This window comes from Pistacia vera, unplaced genomic scaffold (genome assembly GCF_008641045.1).
Source record: "Pistacia vera cultivar Batoury unplaced genomic scaffold, PisVer_v2 Contig823, whole genome shotgun sequence".
Lineage (NCBI taxonomy): Eukaryota > Viridiplantae > Streptophyta > Magnoliopsida > Sapindales > Anacardiaceae > Pistacia > Pistacia vera.
This window is the reverse complement of record NW_022196694.1, coordinates 231199-245735: the sequence shown is the minus strand read 5'-3', so window position 1 is coordinate 245735 and position 14537 is coordinate 231199. Positions and strand designations below refer to the sequence as shown.

Below are 14537 nucleotides of genomic sequence, written 5' to 3'. Positions count from 1 at the left end.
TGGAAAAATCACATGCAACATATGTTGAACATGTTTTTATTTTTTAAATATGTAAAAAGCATAAAGAAATTTATATAAAAACGCACCCAAAATATTTGGATCATGAATTTATAATTAATGGAGAGGAAGGGGGAGCTTTCAAATTGGCAATTAAATCACTACCATCATAATCTTAATCATAATTATTATCAACGTTGTGAAGTGCTGCTAGCTTTCTTCTGACATTAACTTGGAATTTTATTTTTATTAGACAAAAACAAGTAATTAAAAACAAATAAATCAAAATTTCTTGGTAGCCCAAAGAATGTCATGCCAAGGAAGAGCAATTAAGGGGTGGGCGCAGCTAACTCAATTAATTTGCTCATTTAATCTTGGTGGCCCAATTTTCTGATTAGACTCTTGGAGGTCCAAAGGCCACAATCTCATGTGTTGAGTTATTTTACCTCTTTAATAGCATAGAATTTGATTTGAATGAATAAAGATAGATTAAAAGCATGAATTATAAATTAAAGCCACAATTACATTATATAGTGGAACAAATGATTCAATAGTAACACAATCAAGGAAGTAAAGAATTATAACAAAGTCCCAAAATTTATACGCATAAAGAAGCTATTTTACAGATTCACCAGTTACAAATTCCTTATAGTCGGGATTTAAAATGGGTGATGCCCATTTATTTTGCCCATATTTGTCCTTCCGACGTTGCAACCTCGTATTGAATCGACCAGTTGCTGATTGTTGCAGCACCAGAACTGATGCGTGTGATACAGCTTGAGTCATCACCAATGTCTCCCCAACTGTTCCTAGCTCCGGATTTTCGCTCCACTCTGTAAGCCCCATTGTTATGGGCGAGTTTACTCCATATCCGCGTCCAACTATGTACAGATCAAAGTCATTATACTTTGATCTAAGACTTTCTAATACATCTTCACCGCTATTCACTATTTTCTCTTGATAATTTATGTGTTGGTCGCACATTGTCTTGAACCTGAACTCGTTGATAAATTCATCATCAAACTCTTTCCCTTCTTCATTCATAATCGATTCTGACAAATTCTCATTTCTATATTCAATGTTTTCCTCATTTCCTAGATTGTCAATTTCTGCATCTTTACCAAGAAGAAACCGTACCACGGTTAGATGCACGCCTCTTGTTTTTGCCATTCTCGTTGCATAACTTAGTGCCTCATGGTCGTCAGGCCCGCCGACAAAGAGCACGGCTATACGGAACTCCAATTTTTCATTGAATGTTGAATCGGACAGCACGGACAGTGCCAGTCCACGATCCACGAGAATGCCGACTGAACATGGTGAATTTTTGAGTAAATTCTGGTTCACTTCTTGTATTGAAAGGTTATCTCCTTGCAATCGACCATCGGATGTTGGTAGCTTGTGATAAGGTAACAAAATGAAGGCCACATGCCGGTCCTCTGCAAGTTGGAAGATGTCCTCGTGCATGGTGTCGTATGGGGACACTGCGGTGAGTGGATACACAGTTACGGCGTCGTTTACGGAGTTAAAATTACGGAAGGCGCTAATAATATGTTCTGATTCTACCCTTTCGCGAGGCAAGTTTCTGTTGTTGCTGGCATTGTTATTCTTGGTTGTGTCATGCACAATGAGCATGGCGGAGGTACGTCCAGTACCAGTGAGCTCCACAAGATGCATGGCGAAAACACAAATTGGGGATTTCCTAGTGGCATGAGAAAGCTGGAGTAAATTGATGATGCCGGAGACGTTTCGGGTTGAATGAACGCAAGTTAGAATTCGAAGTTCTGTGTCTTGATTTCTTCTCTCTATAGTCCTTTGCTTGTAGTTGGTGAAACGCTTTGTTGTTTTTTTGACAAAGTAAAAGATTGGTGGTACTATAGACGTCATGAACAAAATTGAGATGGTCATTACAAGCACATAGACGTTGTCCAAAGCCTGAAACAAAAACAAAAAACTTGTCAAAACTTGAGTAAATTAAATGTTTATGATAATGTATTAATTAATCACCTTCATGTTCCGGGCTTCAGTGAGAACGATCATGGACAACACACCTTTGGTGTTGAGAAGAACTCCGAGACCCAATCCCTCCTTTGATGTCATGCCAAAGAATGAAGACACAAAGACAGTGCTGATAATTTTTGCGGAAGTAGCGCAAACTGTTACCAGCCCCACACTTAACAATCTAGTTCTATATGCTAAATCACCGAACGTAGTTCGTAGCCCATTCATCATAAACGCGGCTGGCAACATGATTCTATTCACAAACACTTCAATCCTTTCCATAATCTGAAGGGCAAGGTCTCCGTGTGGGATGATTAATCCAAATATGAAAGCACCGAACATAGAATGTGAGCCACACGCATCTGCAATACATCCGATTATTGCAACCCCGACCAGAATGAAGCTTATATGCGTTTCACTGAATTTGTTTTCTCCTTTCACTTTGCTATGCCTAATTATCCAATGAATCCCCGGACGCAATAAAAACCAGCAGCATATTAGAAAGATAATTGTTGGAATTACAGCCATGTAGAACCTATTCAGATCAAACATAGTTATGGTTGCAACAAGAAGACCAAAAGTGGTAATATCACTGACAAGAGCAACAGTCAAGGCCAGTCTCCCGAGTTCCGTGTGTAGAAGCTTCACATTTGAGAGCAGTCTCGCCAGGTCGGGGAAGCTCGTGTTAGACAATATTGTTGCCCAGAAGACGGCACCAATAAGCGGCGGGCTGCCGGCGTCTTTACCTTTATGCAGTGGTACAAAATACAAGGCTGCCCCTGCGATTACCGGAAACAAAATTCCGGCTACCGCAATGCTGAGTGACTTCTTCCCAATGTGCTTCAATGCAGATAGATCCATCTCTAATCCCACTAAGAACATGTAATAGGTTAGCCCCATAAATGTGTATATCTCCACCACCATGTTCAACTCAAATTTGAAAACGAAGCCTGCTATCGGTAAACTCCCAAAAAATGTTGGCCCCGTCAGAATACCCGCCTGCATTTGGAATTAAAACACAAATAATTAAAAATGTTAATTAACAGGTGAAGTTGCAGGCACACTTACGATAAGTTCAGACACAAAACGAGGTTGGCGAAGTGGTTGGAGGAGGAACATGACAATTCGAGTGAAGAGAATTATAAGACAAAGTTGCATGACAAGATCAGGGAGATGTTGATCGAGGGGATTGTCGATTTGCCATAAGGTGCTGTCTGTGCTAACATTTCTCAGATAACATACTTGAATTTCCACTCCTGTGCTGTTTGATACGTTATATTTTTCTAATTGAAAACCGGAGGGCGCTTTAGATTCTAATCTCCTAATAGTATTCATCGTTGGGACCGCTGCTACTGCTTTGCTAATGACATAGTTGTTTCTGGTCAAGATTTATATAAAAGAAACACAACTATTTATATCCGCATTCTTTGCTCTTCTTTTCTTGCTTTTCTTAAATATGGTGTTTTTAGTTGTAGCTGTAACAACTCCACACTAACAGAAATTCAAATCACGTTCAACTTTACATGTAAAACAAATTCAAACCCAAATTAACATAACAGTTCACTCCAATTGGAACCCAGACGTTATACCTACATTTTATAACCCATTAACACTTCAAAATTAAACACAATATTCATCAGAAATACTTGGAACAACCACCCTGTTTTAGTTCCTCAAATCGAGCCCTTTTTAGTTTTTATCAAGAAATGAGGAAAATAAAATAAAACAAAACTGTAGTAGTTTTTTATAAATCAACCAGGATCTTATAATTGTGGTCTCAAGTCCTGATGGTTCTTATTAAAAATTGTTGTAATCGTTAAAATTTGGCTTTGACGCTTTGTGTTGTCCGTGTATTAACAACATCACCTTTGACGATTTATTTGCCGTTATGAACTCAACGGTATACGAAAGGACGTTGCACTGAATATTGATGTGAACGTTTAAAGTTTTTAATGTGTAAACTAAATGAATAGACACAAATAGATGAAAAGAAAAAATATCCTATTTTTATATGACAATAAAACATTTTATATAAAATTAAAACATTGCGACCTAAATTTTTGACACTCCTTGTAAAAACATGCGTAAACTAGTACAATACATGCATAATAATAATAGAAAATATGCCCAAAACTTTACTTTTATTATATGTAAAAGTCCTTTATACATAAAGAGCATTATCAAAATGCCATTTAAAAAGATAAAAAAAGGGGAAACAGTGTAGCTATTGCTCCTCGCTTGCCGCACGCCCCCGACTGCATCATCACCTAGTTCCTGCATCCACAAAGGAAAAGACGGGGTGAGCACAAAATAATGCTCAGTAAGTAAACCTCTATCTGTCTCCCCGTATGTAATTCACTTAATTCTTCCTCACACTTTCTATTGCTTTCTATTAAACGTCTGGCCTCATCTTACCGGAGTACGTCGGATGGCGTTCACACAGCATCATCTCGCTCTTCATGACTGTCGGGTGGAGTTCAAACAGCACCAACCCGCTCTTAGTGACTACCGAGTGGGAATCACGAAGCACCTACCCGGTTTCGTCACTATCGGGTGGAGACCACAAAGCACCTACCGTTCCTCATGACTTTCGGGTGATGATCACAAAGATCAACCATTTCTAATAACTATCGGGTGATGATCACAAAGCATCAACCCATTTAATAACTACCGGGTGACGATCACAATACATCAACCCATTTCTAATAACTAACCGGGTGACGATCACAAAGCATCACAACATTTCTAATAACTAACCGGGTGACGATCACAAAGCATCACCGTTTCTAATAACTATCGGGTGATGATCACAAAGCACCCGTTTCTAAACTAACCGGGTGACGATCACAAAGCATCAACCCATTTCTAATACTTCTCATTCATTCTACTCTAGCACTTCTCATTCTCCCTACCCTTAGAGTAGTTGCATTCACAAGTTTCTACTCATAGAGAAGTGCCACACAAAGTTTTCCACTCTTCTTAAGTCATTCTCAATGCACAATTAATGTCTATGGATGGTGCATCTCCACTAATGACTTATGAAATGCACATGCAATGTTGCAAGAATTAAGGTTCACTACTCATACTCAAACCTCTATTAGGCATTTCATAAACAACTCAGTGCATAATAAAACTCTACTATAACAATAATTCTATGTCTTTCTAACCACAAAATGGGAGAAAACTCCCTCACATACCATAATTCCTGCCAAAGAATAACCTTTCCAAAAGGATTAATATCCTTCAATTCCATCTCAAACTACCTTTCCAACCCACATCTCACTTCTTATACTTGAAATGTATGAACAATCATAAAGCATAATATATCATTTAAGACTCAATAACATAGCATAACATGTATATAGCATACATCCATAATGTGATTAAAACCCTAATCAAGAAAATTCCCAAATTCACTTGGGTTGGGATTTACTTACCTGTGATGGAGAGATCTCACTAGCACTCTTTCTCTTGGTTTGCTTGATTGTTTCTCTACCCTAAACAATCAAGCAAAGGCCCTCATATTCAATACACACTCAAATCACAAAACTTCACATCCAAAGCAAGAAACCTACCTTAGGATGCCTTAGATGCTTTCCTACCCCAAATCACTCAAAAGCCCTCTTAAAAAGCCTGAACAAATGAAAGAGAAATTGAGAGGAAGTAAGAAAGGAGAGTGGCGATGGAGAAGAAAAATGAAGGGTTTGCAATGACTTAATTCCTTTAACACACTTATGCACAAGCCTTCCCATTTGGCCTTATCTCTTAGGAACTCCATCTATATCCTTGATTCATTACAAACACACCCCCACATAACATATTCTCCATGAAAAATCCTTTCAATTTATCCCCCACTTTTCCTACTAATTGGGGTAGAATGGTCAAATTGCCCTTAGGGAAGAAATATCTAAAACTTAACAAACATTTTGGTTGGCACGTCGCCGCGGCGAGGAAGCTTCTGTCGGCGGTGAAACTGTCCAGCGATCCCCATGGCTTCAACAAGCGGCGAAGATTATCTTCGCCCCGGCGAAGCCTGAAACACTAAACTCTTCTATTTTCAACCAATTCAAGGCAAGTGTCAACAAAAGCACTAAAGGCCAACCAAACAATAATACTAATGAATCAACTCAAAAAGAGCAAAAGAAGAAGCATTAACTACGTACCTCAAGTGGGGCGTTACACTCCTTTAGTTTTCATAAATCTATCGGTGATTAGAGAAAAGTTAGAATTAACTGCCTCTGGATGATTGAGTGGTACGATAGTGACTCTTCAGTGTATTACTAAAGAGATTCTGAGTTTGAGTCCCTTCTCAGTTGCTAATAAGGATAGCCAATAGAGCTCTTATCTGACCGATAGTTCTAGGGTCTCAAAAGATTAGTTGAGATCCGCATAAGCTGGCCCGGATATCCCATCATAAAAAAAAAAAAAAAAAGGAAGGTAGAATTATAATATTGTAATTTAAAATTTTTACTTAATTTTGAACACTTTTTGTGAGTCATTTATTTTATGTTAACATCTAAAGGGTTGGATTTTTATGTTAACATTTAGGGTGCTTTTGGTTCAGGGAATGTTTTATTGCTCAAAAGGTAGGATTATCAATCAGATACATTACCTTGAACATTATGGGGAAATGTTATATCAATATGTTTGGTTAGACTAGTGGTTATATATAATTAAAATGTTTGGGTAGGAAGAATAAAATATTATTGAAAGAAGCTTTTACTGAATTGTCCTTCCTTTTTAATATAATAATAATAATAATAATAATAATAATAATAATAATAATATTATTATTATTATTATTATTATTATTATAAATTACTTTTAACCCATTATATTTGATAATTTAGCTAAAATATCCAACAACAAAGTTTAAATTTTAATAAAATACCCTTCGCCACCTAAGACCATGACCGATCGCAGGCCACCACCGTTGGCTGCTGGCGACAGTCATCGAAACAATGCATGACTCGCCAGATTTGGCCAACCGTGTGTTGTTTTGGTTGTTTCTAGCCAGATCGAAGGTCGAAAACAGCTAGATCGTTGCTAGATTTATTGTAATCTTGCTATTTTCAGTAAGATCCACGCCAATCTGGCTATTTCTAGCCAGATTGAAGGCCAAAAACAGACAGATCGTTGTGGATCTGGCCGGAAACGACCACAAAAGGCTAGATCTATTCTAGCCATTATCGGCCAGATCCACAACGATCTGGTCGTTTTTGGCCTTCAATATGATCAGAAATAGTTAGATCGACGCACGATCGATCAGATCTCACCAATTGTGCATCGATCTGATGACTATTGCTAGTGGTCGGCGGTGGTTTTTGGTGGTTGGGAGTATTTTATTAACTTTTAAACTTTTTTGTGGCTGGGGTGATTTAGTTAAATTCTCAAATGTAAGGGGTTTGGATGATTGTTATTTGGTAGATATTTGAGGGCAATTCAATCTGAAATGACTTTTATTTAGGGGCAAATTTGGAAAAAAATTCAGTCTCAATAGACTTAGACAAGAGAATGGTTATATATATATGCCAATAGTTATTGAATTTTATAACTATTCATCACAATCAATTTAAAAATAGATGAGAAAAAAAATAATTTAAATTGTGCCACAAATTTATTGGTTGGTGGTATTGATGATATGGTACTATTTTGCTATTCTAGATTTTTTTCTATAACATAGAGAAAGTCATACTATCTGCTGGTAAGACTTAGAATACTGAGTTGGTAAAACAAATTAAAAATAAACTGATATTTGTTAAATGTGTCAGAGTTTTTTGTTTAAATATTATCAAGGATTCTAATAAAATTAAAATCCATAATCTTTCGCCATCAACTCCACCACCCGCTCCCTCCCCACAATTTTTTCTGACCCAGTTTCATTTACTCACTCAATCCATAATCTTTTGCCATCAACTAAGATTTTTAATGATAAATCAGCTTTTAAATTTATTCCCATAAGATTGTTCTTTTAGGGAGTCAAGGATTTTTTCCTATTCAAATAATGGTTTAATGACAATTTCCTATCTTCAGACTTTTAAAATACTATTTTTTTATATATAAAAAAAAAAACATTTAATGACACTTTCCCGCTGACCCCACACCATCATCATTCTCTTCCACGATTATTACTCACCAAAACCCCTTAAACCTTATTCCCGTTGACCCTGCCAATTATCGACAATCGAGCGATTAGGGTTTATACAACTGTCGATCCCAAGTCAAATTCTAGCCAATCACGACCACCAAAATTTAACATTCCACCACCAAAAGATTCACCAGTCTCCCCTCTTCAAAAGCCCTAAAAGAATAGACCGAATTTGCTTTTCGTTCACCATCAAACTAGAAAGTGTATTTTTTTGGATTAAAAAAATAATATTTTAAAAAACTGTAACTGAGAAAATGTTATTAAGCCATTATTTAGGTGGGAAAAAGTCGTTAACTCTTCTTTTGGGGGTGAGCTTTCCCTTCATTTTCCAGCCTTCCAGGGTAGCTTAGTTTCGAGTTTCTCTCGTCTTTAGGTTGTAATTCTTTATTCTTTTATTAAATTACCGGTTACCGAAAAATAAATTTGTCAATTTCAAGCATTTATCACCTTCACTTGATTTGTTTAAATTTGGTCATATACTTTATTTAAATTTGATTTTGAGTTTATTGTTTATTTCTGTTTGATCCTTTTAACTTCATTATTTGATTTAAATAAATTTGACATATATTAATTTCTTATTAATTTGCGATACCAACTCAGTATTCTGTATTGGTTATTATAGCGTAGCGTAATATATATTTTCTCACAGAGACATGTATAATAATTAAAATGAAAGATACGCAGTTCCAACAAAGAATCAAAATTGAATTTCCAAAAAGTCACATAACATTCGCTTAACAAATTAACTACCATTACAATCAACTAAATAATTAAAGAATAACGAATGCTTCCAAGCCTTGATAGCTAGTGAAAACTTTATGAGAAAAAAAAAAAAAGAAGAAAAAACCTTCACAGATTGTATGTACGTGCATAGGCTTCATAGTCAGGATTTAAGACGGGTGAGGCCCATATCTTTTTTCCATATTGCGCCTTCTGACGCCGCGATCCAGTTCTCAATTGACCAATGGCTGATTGTTGCACTACCAGAACTGATGCACGTTCAGTAGCTCGAGTTGTTTCCAATGTCTCACCAATTGCTCCGACCTCGGGACTAGTGCTCAAATTTGAAAATTCTCTTGTTATTTTTGATTTTACTCCATCTCTACATCCAACTATATACAGATCATTCTTATTGTAATTTGAACTTACACATTCCATTAATTCATCCCCACTATTCACTGTTTTCTCTTGATAACTCAAGTGTTCTTCGCACATTGTCTTGAACCTGAACTTGTTTATAAAGTTATCATCTATCTCACTCACTTTATCAGTACTCTCCGTGATATCTTCCGAACTTTGATCATTTTCTGTATTTTCCTCTTTGGCCTGAAGAAATCGTACCACGGTTAAAGTGACGCCTGATTTTTCAGCCATTCTAGTTGCGTAACTTAGTGCCTCATGACGTCAGGCCCGCCAATGAAGAACACGGCTATACGGAATTTCGATTTATCAAATTCTGTTGAATTACCTTGTATTGAAGGTCCTACTCCACGGTCAACGAGAATACCAATAGAACATGGTGCACTATTAAGCAAATTTTGGTTCAATTGGCGTATTGAAACATTATCATTACGTAACCGACCATCGGCAGTTGGTAATTTGTGATATGGTACCAAAATGAAGGCGATATGCCTGTCATCTGCAATTTGGAAGATGTCCTCGTGCATGGTGCTATAAGGAGACACTACTGTCAGCGGATGCATGGTTACGGCAGCCTCGTTTGCACGCTCGAAGTTTTCAAAGGCGTTAAATATTTGATCCGACTCGGCCCTTAAGAGGGGTGATGTAATTGTTGTTTTTGCTGTTTCTAATAATAGTACTAGTCTTTTGTGAATCTTGAACAATAAGCATGGCAGAGGCACTTCCAGTACCAGTAAGCTGCACCAGGTGCACGGCGAAGACACATATGGGGGATCTCCTGGTGGCATTAGAAAGTTGGAGTAGATTGATGATGCCGGAGAGGTTTCGTGTTGAATGAATGCATGTGAGAATTCGAAGTTTTTTGTTTGGATTATTTCTTTGTATAGTCCTTTGCTTGTAGTTGCTGAAACGTTTTGTTGATTTTTTGACTAAAAGGAATATTGGTTCAACCATCCCGAAATGATCGAGGAATGACCTGACAAAGGGTAGAAAGGGATCAGCCTCCCACTCTTGAATGTGTTCTCGAAGATCGCAGCCATCCCTCGCGGCGGACTCCGAGCTGTGTGTGTCCTATCTCGAAAGACCTCCACGCTGAGAGCGTATTGGTCTATCACCTTTTGGATCTCATCGTCAGTAATTATCGACAAGATCTCTTGAGGGGGACCCTCCTCAATCCTGGTCGTTGGAGAGTCCATTCTTCTGCGGTCTGAAAAGAAAAGCGACATGCAGGGAATCACTCAGTCTTCGTACACTGTTTTGTACGATGACGTGGAGGAAAAAGAAATACTTCCTCCCTTAAACCCTAGGAAAATCCTAGCAGACTACTTTTAGAGCCACCATCAATGGATCAATCCCAAAGAGAATATTTCATCTCCGATCAACTTCCGACAGCCTATCATCGCACGACAACTATTGAAAACAAGAAAAAATAGTAAAAGTAGCAGAAAGATCATCCTTACCTCTTGAAATGAGAAGATTAGTCCTCCTACTCTAGATATCAAGCGTGCACCAATCTGATACACAAAGAACCAAGGCTCATGAAAATCTCTTGATCTCTCTAAGAAGATGAATATTGTGACATTTCCTGAAGTGAACTTGGGGCTTTATAGTGAAGGAAATGATGCTTTAGTTTCTCGAAGTCAAATGACGTTTGGGCGGAAAACGCAACTCACCGTTGATCGCGACCACGTGTCACAGATCAGCGAAGAAGAGTGACCGTCATGCTTTGAAAAACCAAATCGTCGTACTTTTCTATTGAAACACTCAAGCGACTGCAAGTTCTCCCTCCTCCACATTAAATGCGCCCACGTCCGCATTTAATGCTCTGATAAGGAATGTCGTTTCAGCATGGCTCGCATTTAATGCGTATGGTTGGCACTTATTGCGCACAAGACACATCTGTCAGAGCAAAAGGTGTTTTATTAAATGTATCTGCTGGAAAAGTGCAATGGATAACATCTGAAGAGGTTGTTACGTACAACACTTTTTGGCTCATGTCTCATCGCGAAACGACGTGACCCCTCGATCTTGTCTCGTGTCAATCGCGAGGCGACGTGACTCTTTGACTTGAATGTATATCTGTCGCGAAGCAATATGATCTCTTGCCTCAAGCAAAAAATTCTGCAGTGCAATCAGGTCGTGAATCTCGGACGAAGATGAAAGTCACCATCGTGGCACTGGATATGGTTTAATACAGGTCGCTGACCCTTAAAGTAAAGGCCATTTCAGGTCGCCTACATGAAAATGTTTCTTCGACCTCTTTGCATCTAGGTGGGGTCAACCAGTGTCTTCAAACGCCTCAAATCAAGGCATGATATGTAGTTTCCAAGGTTCGATTCTCAAACCTTAAAAACTAGGGGACTTCTGTTATGCCTGGAAAAGTAGGGATGACGCAGAGCCCTGTCAGCATAAGTGGTCAAAGCTTAGGTAAGTCCAACAGCCATTCAAGCGCAGCCACGTCGCACAATAACTCAAGAGGCATGCTCCTGCCAGTGAAGTAGGTGCGCGCTAGGCTAGTGAAAGGCTGAGGGTGATCCACATATCCAATCCCTGCAAGAACCGAGTAAATCACTCGAGCAGGTGAATAACAGGATGCAAGGAAGGATTTGCAAGACAATCTGACCCACTCTCTGATTTAGTAATCATTACCTCAATTCATCCCACTATAAATAAAGGGATCTTCTCCCGTTTGTGGGATTAGCAAATTTCTCTCTGGAATAGCATATATATTTTCTCTCTTTGTAATCACTTGAAAATCAGCTCGTTGAACGCGACCTGACCTCAGTATATTAATACAATATCAGTGGATGTAGGAGTCGCTTGTTCAAGCATCCGAACCACTTTAAACATTGTTCTCTATCTTTTATCCATTCTCATACCCCCATTCGCGTTTGTCTTCTAAGTCAGTTCAGCATTTCGCACGTGCGTTTAGTTGGTGTCAAAATCAAGCATCAACAAAATTCATCCCTACTTGAATTTGGAGTGTTTTGGTGAAATAAAATCCCTTTAATATATGAGGGCAGTGTTGTCTTTGAAATTTTGTGAAGACCATTGTTTGCAAGAGTTTATGGAACAGGTTATATTTCATTTGAGGGTGGCTTTTACGGCCATTTAGTATAATTTCCCTTTTCAAATCCAATTTTTTAACAGCTTTAACTCTAATAATTTAGCCAATTACCTTAATTATGTCAATATTAAATGTAAATGTTTGAATTTTGATTTTAACAAAGAATTATTCCATTTATATCTTAAGAAGTTGCTTCATATGAAATGCATTTACTGTTATTAAAAATAATTAATTATCTTTTATCATGAAGGTTTTTTCATATTAAGTGAAATCATTTAAGCCGCCGGCGGTTCTTTTGTTTTGCAAGGAGAAAATAAAGAAAATAAATGAAATGAAAAGAGAGAAGAAAAGCATTTAATTAATTAAGATTGTAAGTATTTTTTGAAAAATTGAAGCTTCTTCTTGGGAAATAAAACATTTCTGGGTAATAGTAATCGCACAATGATTTATCTTGTAAATATGATATACTCTTTAGTAATTTTCGTTACTGATAGAGTTGTAATTAGAAATTTAGAATAAAAACAATAAGGAGGGTCTAATAAGATAATTTACAGGGTGCCAATAGCATCCCACCTTTTTTTTTAGTTCAATTACGCGTTTACCGTTCTCTAGTTTGACTTCTTTGAACTTTGTTTTAATGGTAGGGGCTTATTTAAAACTTTATGATATTCGATATGTTACTTTAGACTTAATTATCTCAGAGGGGCGAATAAAATTAATCCAATTTAAAATTTGAGAAAGTACTGAAAATAAGCTAAAAGAATGAGGAAAGAAGAGAGCCAATAAAAAATAATTTCATAAAAGATAAGGGTTTTTGGTCCAGATTGGTGAGGGGGTGTAAGAGTACTATATTTGCATTTCGAATCTTAACTAATTGATAAATCAATTATACATATATATGAAGCAAATGAGAAGAAATTGGTAACTTTTACAAAATCAATGATTCTCGTTACATTGTTGCCAAATTTTACAGGGGTAGGGCATCTAAGTTGTTCATTAACTTGCTTAAGATAAACTATATTGCATGCAAGAGAGGGGGGGGGGGGGGGGGGGGGGGGGTGGGGGGGAGGGGAGGGGGGGGGGGGGGGGGGGTAAATGAGGGTGAGTTGACCCTCGTTAAATTACCAAAATTATCAAATTCAAATTACTATATATATATATATATATATAGCTTACAACCCACCTTCACGGCCCCCTATTTAAATTGCGGATGCTCAGATGGAGAATTGAACTTGAGACTGTGTGACTATCCATACTATCTCCAATTCGTTCTAACCATTTAGACTACTCACAGATGGGTCATATCAAAATATTAAAGTTAGGAAAAAAAAAAAAAAAAAAGATAAATATAAAAAAATATGTATTTTGATGCATTATTTTAAGGGGTCAAAGCATAAAAATGAAATTATAACAAAAGTTATAATATTTTACTATAAAAGCTAAATAAATCTTTAAATATTTTTGTTGATGCAAAAATACACAAACTAGAGCGATCCGATCGACCTTGACGGGATCAAAAATGATGTATGCATGATTACGGGTAACCAACAATGTATAAACGGAAAATGCAATAAAGTAAATGGCATAATGAGTTTTTAAAGTGGTTTGGCGAGTTAAACTCTTGAGCTTACATCCACTGTTATTGTATTTGCTGTGAGAGCTTACAATAATTATCCTAGAACAATTTGCTAACCCCTTTCTCATCATTGGAGGGGGTTTATATACAGGTTCTGTAAAAAGGAAAGAGTGGAAATAAATGGATTACAATTAAGATTGACATGCAACTCCGATATTCTCGCGATTGAGCGCTGAGATTGCGCTAGGATTGCTATCGATTTGATCTTTCAAGATATTTGAGATCTGAAGTTATCTGTGAGTTGGTTGAGTAATTGTAAGGATCGGTTGCGACTAACTTATGCTAGGTCAAGCTACAACTTGACAAGCTTATGCTGGGTCAGACAATCGATTAAGTCAAACTGATTCTGGATCGAGCTATAACCTCGCAATTCTCCGAGCTTGATGGAAAAATCACACACAACATCTGCCCCCTAGTGTTCGGTGCTCGTTTCAAGCTTTAAAGACTATCACTCAATTTGATATCAAGTTTGGATTTCATCGGTTGTTCACGAAATGTAGATTCGGTCGAGCTTCATGAGTTGGACTCATCTCTGGTTGACATACTCAACA

General features: G+C 37.4%; 1 protein-coding gene across 1 annotated transcript; it reads right to left on the bottom strand.

Moving 5' to 3' along the window:
* Window positions 1–612: 612 nt before the first annotated feature.
* Window positions 613–3330, bottom strand: LOC116117817 (cation/H(+) antiporter 15-like). The gene is made up of 3 exons (XM_031403825.1): window positions 3064–3330; window positions 2002–2994; window positions 613–1929 (listed from the first exon to the last, which is right to left on the bottom strand). The coding sequence occupies exons 1-3, from the start codon at window positions 3328–3330 to the stop codon at window positions 613–615; spliced, it is 2577 nt and encodes an 858-aa protein (XP_031259685.1).
* Between the last annotated feature and the right edge of the window lie 11207 nt (window positions 3331–14537).

Excerpts from the sequence above, each read along its gene's own strand:
- LOC116117817 (XM_031403825.1), bottom strand. The coding sequence starts at position 3,330 with ATGAATACTATTAGGAGATTAGAATCTAAAGCGCCCTCCGGTTTTCAA. Across the intron at positions 2,995-3,063 it reads GTTTTGTGTCTGAACTTATC|GCGGGTATTCTGACGGGGCC; the intron begins GTAAGTGTGCCT and ends TTCCAAATGCAG. Across the intron at positions 1,930-2,001 it reads CTGAAGCCCGGAACATGAAG|GCTTTGGACAACGTCTATGT; the intron begins GTGATTAATTAA and ends TTTTTGTTTCAG.